The 6,810-nt window shown below is 31.0% G+C and overlaps 1 protein-coding gene across 1 annotated transcript; it reads right to left on the reverse strand.

Annotated features, from left to right (window-relative positions):
* Positions 1-4,949: 4,949 nt before the first annotated feature.
* Positions 4,950-5,673, reverse strand: LOC137818726 (uncharacterized). Its single transcript, XM_068622304.2, has one exon. It carries the CDS (start codon positions 5,567-5,569, stop codon positions 5,036-5,038), a length of 534 nt encoding a protein of 177 aa, XP_068478405.1. The 5' UTR covers positions 5,570-5,673; the 3' UTR covers positions 4,950-5,035.
* Positions 5,674-6,810: the final 1,137 nt, after the last annotated feature.

Below are 6,810 nucleotides of genomic sequence, written 5' to 3' on the forward strand. Positions count from 1 at the left end.
CTCCAATGATAGATCTCTAGGAATTCTCCATTCTTTAGGCAACTCACCCTACTGAAGAATTTCAATCGGTTGTTTCGAGCATTCAACCGGTTGTTTTTCTGCACAACAATTCAGCTTCTCCATATTGATGTTCTGCTCATCTTCTTCTATGTTGTTCTTTGAGACTTGAATGCTTTTGCGATCAACTTCATCAAAGACCACATGAACAGATTCTCCTACAGTCATGATCCTCTTGTTGTAGATCCTATATGCATGACTATTTAGGGAATAGCCAATAGAGATTCCAAGATCATCTTTTTCATCAAACTACAACCAAACACTCTAAGGTGACTGATGCTTGGTTTCCTTCCATTGAAGAGCTCATAGGGTGTTTTCTTCAAGATTGGCCTTATTAACACTCTATTCATCACATAGCAAGAGGTGCTAACAACATCAACCCAAAAATACTTGAGTAGGGAAGATTCAATTAGCATTGTTCTTGCTACTTCTTCAAGGGATATGTTCTTCCTTTCCACTACACCATTCTGTTGTGGAGTTCTTGGAGCAGAGAAGTTGTGCAGAATTTCCATCTTCTCATAGAATTTGCTGAATTTCTCATTTTGAAATTCTCCTCCATGATCACTTCTTATTTGCTGTATTTGAAAAACTCAAATATGTTTTTCTATCTTAATTGTTTGTTATAAAACTTAAACAAACTATTTATAACTTTCAAAGAATGGTCAAAGCATTTAAAGCAGGAGCGCATTCTGTTATAAAATCATTTAAAGCTCACTTAACTAACAAAACAATCGATTGAAAGAGCGAATCAATCGGTTGTTTTGGTTTGAGAGCAAGTCAACCAACCAAAACAGTTTTCAACCTTTTCAAAAACACCTAAATGTAAAACAATCGGTTGTTTCGACAAAACAACAGGTTGTTTTTCACTTAGTTTGAAAAACACTTTAAACTTAAAAGATTTGAAAACACTTTAGCTTTAGATTCAATCAAGAGTGGATTACACAAAAAATGTACCCAGACTCTATCCTAGACACAGCAACAACTCCAGCCTTTGCATCAAACATGAGATTTGGATTCTTCAAAGCATGTGATCACTCTAGATCAACACTTGCAACAATACAACACCTATGCTCACTCTCGATGCATCACACTCTAACTCAAAAGTTTTTGCAAAATTTGGTAAACCTAGAATGGATGCATTAGTGAGTTGAGCTTTTAACCTCTTGAAGGCTTGATCTTGCTTTTCGGTCCAACAAAATGGAGTGTCCTTCTTCACTAACTCATTGAGTGGTGAAGCTAGACTTGAGAAGTTAGGCACAAATCTTCTATAAAAGCTTGCTAAACCATGAAAGCTCCTAACATCTCTTACATTTTGTAGTGTTGGCCATTCTTGGATGACTTTGATTTTCTCGGGGTCAACATGTACCCCATTTTTGTTAGCTATAAAACCCAAAAACACTACACTATCACCACAAAAAGTACATTTATCACTATTAGCAAACAAACTATTAACTCTAAGCCCTAAGAAAAATTCCCTAAGGTGTCTTAGGTAGTCATCAAAATAAACTACTACATATTTACCTATGCAATCCCCCTTTAAGGATTCTTTTTTCACTATGCTTGTAGAGGTTGTTATAAGATATTCCTCATTCTTTCTAGATTCCTCTTCTTCTTTTTCAAACAACCCCTCACTTGGCTTTTCTATTTCTTTCTTTTTTTTCTCATTTTCTTCACTCTCACTAGTTTCTTCTTCTTGGCTACTATATTCATCTTTGTCCCTTAAGATCATAGTTCTTTCATTGGGACAATGCAATGCTAGAGATTTGAGAATACTTGTTATCACTAATTGGTTAGTAGAAGCTCTTAAGCAGTTGCTTAAGGGGACTGGACGTAGCTCGAGTTTGGGGTGAATCAAGATAAATCTTTTGTATTGATATCTCTTTACTTCTACTATTGTTTTAATTCCCACTATTGGACGATTTACTACACGATATTAGTGAACAATCTGTTAGATAGTCGTACTATATATTTTTGTTAGAAAATCTATTAGATGATTTAACAAGATAGTCTAATTATCCAGTGTAAAAAAGATAGTATAAAGGCTCCATTCAACCCTATTTCTAAAGCCAATTGCACCTACAATTAGTTTTAGAACTAACCTCTAAGGTTATTTCTTAACAAGGCAACAGGAGACGATCCTGAAAGACTCTATGAACTCTTAAGATCAAACTATTAACCATCTATCCTTTTACAAGGGAGAAAAGTTTGAATTATGGAAACTCAAGATGATTGCTTTTCTTGAGTATTACAGTCAAAGCAACATTCATTTTTGCCTCTCGTTGTTGTTGCTTTCTCTGCTATCCTCTGTCATGTCCTACCATTTTTAGGATTCACCAGTGATTCTATCGTTTGATCCACATCTCCATAGACTCCTAATCCTACTCCCAAACCGTATGTGTCAAAGCATTTTAACTCTAAGCTAACTTTCTCCATAAATTCAACCAAGGAACTAGAATATGATAGAATATTAGCATTAAAGTCACATTTGCAATAGTAGTGTTTTACTTTTGTTGTCTCCTCCTCCAATGTCATGTGATATAAATGTTATGTGATATAGCTTATCATTTGTCTTCATGTTTTCTTTCAACCATGCCTTACAACCTATTGGTAACCTTTCAACCTATAGTTATCCTCGTTCCTTCTATATCGCGGGCTATTCACACACACTGTAGTGCTTCCTATCCTTATAGCGCTTTGATAATTGTCATTTAACACGATGATAAACCATAAACACCAGAGGGAAGAGAGTATAAACAATGTCAATTGATCCCAAAAGGTTTTAGCCTTCCATACGAAAGAAAAAACAAGAAAAATACAAAAAGAAGATAAAATTAGGTTTAAAGTGTGTTGTGCGACTTTGAAACACGAAGCAAATATCTTCTTTCCCGTTCAGTTCCAGGTCTCATTCTCGCTTCTCTTCGAAATATTTTGTTTCTAAAATCCGTTCAGATTTGTGCATTCATTATAATTAAACTCAACGTTGTTGCAAGAGATATTTTTGAAGAAGATTTACTTGAACAATATATTTGAAGGAGATTTGCTCTATTTTGTGTGTGTTAACCGAAGATTCTTATTTTAAAAAATTCAAGAGAATATCTCTTTAGAAGATTCACTTCCAATTGTGTTTATGAGATATTAAAGATTTAATTCTTTAATTTAACTCAAATTTTGTTTTCCATTTTGATTGAAATAAGCAATTTGGATTTTCATGTGACTCGGTCCACTCGTAATGGTAGACGCTTCATGCAAACTGTCTAGCCGCTTCTATTATACCATTGTTTACTCTGAGAAATATTAAATTATTTATTTTAACATAAATAATAATTAATATCAAAATAAACTCAAATAGTAGATTTATTCACGATTAGAATCCAATAATCTATTATTAAAACTTTAAAATATGAATAAAATTATTCTAATTAAGCATCCAATTCTTTTTGGAGTTTCGTTATATTCTTAACATCACAAAACCTCGTAAACAAGTATGTATTGGGCAATCTATATGTCTTCCTTAAACTAAATACCTCTTTCACTCTTCTCTCCACTGTTAAAAGACTTCCACTGAAGTGGTTTGCTAATTAATGATATTCCCCAAGGTTGAATCTGTCCATTTAATGACCTTCACCAACTTGCCCAACACGTACTTAAAAGTCATCATGAACCAACAAGAGCAAACCAAACCATTTATTAAGATATTCCATTACCTACTACGTTCAATTCCTTGAACCATTCTTCCATGTAAACTACGTAATGTTTTTACAGATTTTATATACAAAAAAATTATATAGCCATATGAATAAATAAGGCAATTATGGTACATAAACTTGGAAGTTGAAGGTGTAGCAACCCAAGAAATGATTAGGAAGGATGCATGGAACTCCAAAGGAAAATGCAGAATATAATATCAGTCACCACAAAACTTGGTTTACGCGTTAGAAGACTTCACTCACAAGTCAAACCATTACGTACCAAGACCTAAGTAACAACCAAATATCAACTTAAATTAACATAAGCTCACACTGTATTTTGTTTGGAGAAAAACAAATTATGTTCATAACTAGTTGACTAGTTCATCATTTGTCAAACTTTAATGAATTATTTTAGACAATTACTCATAATTTTCTAAAAAACTTTTAGGTTGAGATTGACCAATATTTTTAAAGTAGTTAGTAACTAAAATATTAATAATTAATGTTAAATAATAATTTAAAATTTATTTTAAATATTAATAATTTTTTAATTTATAAAATAATATCTAATTTATTTAGATATAATGATTAATTATTTTATTATTTTTAAATTAATTATTATTTGATTGTTTTCTTATAGTGATATATAAGATTAATTCATATATCATATAGTATGTTGATATTCTTTTAAGTAAATTATTTAGGTTCAAAATCTTCATCCGCAACTGCTTTGTAATGTTATATTTATATAGTTTAGGTAAAATATGTTCGATGTAGTAGAATTATGTTTTTTTTTTTAAATGAAAGAGACTCTATAGCCCCGATTTATAGAGAAGGTAAGTGAATTTTTTTATTTTTTTTTTACAAAATTAGAGAAGAAATGTAAACGTGTTATTTTGACGGAAAACTTTTCATCGAGAAGTTAAAAATAAAATCAAGATATATACTCAAATTAATAGGGAATAGAAGTGCATAGTTTAAAGAAACGAAGAAAGAATGTAATAAATAGGAAAATGTTCTTTTTAGAACTACACATTATATGATTTGGCTTATATAAGATATTTCTCTTTCGTTTGTAATCTGATGCTGTAGAATTCTCAACCTATCAAAATTCTATATAAATATTTATTTCGATAAAAAAATATAAATACTTTCAGTGTACTACTATTTGCATTACTTGGAATCACACAATACTTAATTTAAAAAATCATTAATCTATTGTTCCCAACTTCTATAGTTGTACCCATCAACCATTCTTTTTTTTGGATCCCTAAGAAAACAACATTAATTCAAACAACCATTTGGTTTGTGCACCAATTAACTGGAATGCCAATCACAACATCACTCCCTGTAACTTCATTCTCAATTCCTCTACAATTCACCATCTTTATGTCTTTCTCTTGTTTTGTTTCTGCAGATAAATTATCCACAACCTTCACCCAGAAATGAATAACACCGTTACGTCGACCCTCCCAGTTTCTCAAACCGTAACAAAACATTTGGGATAAAACATTATTATTTTTTCCACAAAGTAGATCCGAAAGAGCAATCCTTGCTACCCCAACAGGACGAAATTCTTTGTATTTGTTGCATTGGACCTCAAACGTAAGAGATCTTGCATATGAAGGAACCTCTAACAATAATTTCTCATTCCATGCATGCACTCCATCATCTCCATTCACCATTTTGGTTCTGCAACAATTCAAAGACTCTGCACGAACAACAACATTCATCTCTGTCACTGAATTTTGATCCACACTTATGTTTTCTCCCGACATAATTGTGATCTCCAAGGTGAGTTGTTTGTGTTGTTTTGCCTCCATATCTATGACACTTTTTAGAGTACGTAACAAGATATGCACACAGCTATGTGATCAATTCAGTGCAAGAAAATAAGTAAGAAATAGTGTAATGATTTTGAGTAGTGTTTGGGATGAAAGGATTGGATTTAAATAGAGGTTTTGGATATGAAGAAGTCTTAAGAAATGCAAAAGGGTGTTTGTTACGTAGCGTGTATAGAGAACCAGAGGTTGACATTGACCATGAATTTCTAATGTTCCAACACACATATAAGAAAACTATGTAAACTCCTAAGAAATTTAATTTTGGTCAGGCATTAAATATAATAATATAAGGTTGTGAGTTTTTACTTGAAAATTAAAGTGTTTTCTATATGTAATTCTAAAATTAGAATGTGAGTTCAATACTAAAATATATTATATTTGGATTGTTGTTGAATTCACGAATTTTCACACGCATGTTACAAGAACCGTTTTCACACAATATGTGGACGGAAAGATGATATAAAATATAGGAATAATATTTCTATAGTGAAATCATTCCATTTCTTTATCTATAATAAATACATTAATCTTTTATTTTCAATTTTCACTATTTTTTATTTAACTTTTAGTTAGTACATTATTTTTAAATAAAATAAAAGAAATAAATATCATTTTATTTAAAATATAAAAGATATGAGAGTCATTTATTAAAAACTTTAGTTATCAAAAACAAGTTTGATATGATAGACCAAAAAATAAACTCCCAAAACAGATCATGTTATAACAAAAGAAATTGTGGATTGAATATCATTTCATTGCCTCGCTTGGGTAGATTGTAGTTTAAAATATGTTATGTTATGTAACACCCATATAAAATATATACAAGGCATAAAGTGTTTTAAAATATAGCTTAAACATATATAAAAAAAATTCAGTGTTTGTTCAAATTTTAGTTTCTTTTTAACCATAGTTTCACAGGGCCATCACTAAGAAAAAATCGCTCAAAGGAATTATGCATAAGAGAGTTTTGAAAGTTTTTCTACATAATTTTATTCAACCATTTTCAATCCACTCAGCACAAGCCAGCTATACTCCACGCAGGTCAACATGACCCAACCATTTTGAGTTTGGTTAACCAATTTTTCAGCACTACATCAAAATTATCTTTGAAGTAAATCCAGCACATGGAGGCTAAAATTAAATATTTTATTTATCAATTTAAACTATGGTTATATTAATTTATTTTTACAATTTTCATTGTGTAATTTTCATAGTATTAG

This window comes from Phaseolus vulgaris, chromosome 10 (genome assembly GCF_051622355.1).
Source record: "Phaseolus vulgaris cultivar YP4 chromosome 10, ASM5162235v1, whole genome shotgun sequence".
Lineage (NCBI taxonomy): Eukaryota > Viridiplantae > Streptophyta > Magnoliopsida > Fabales > Fabaceae > Phaseolus > Phaseolus vulgaris.

Coding starts and splice junctions, on each gene's coding strand:
- LOC137818726 (XM_068622304.2), bottom strand. CDS start 5,569: ATGGAGGCAAAACAACACAAACAACTCACCTTGGAGATCACAATTATG.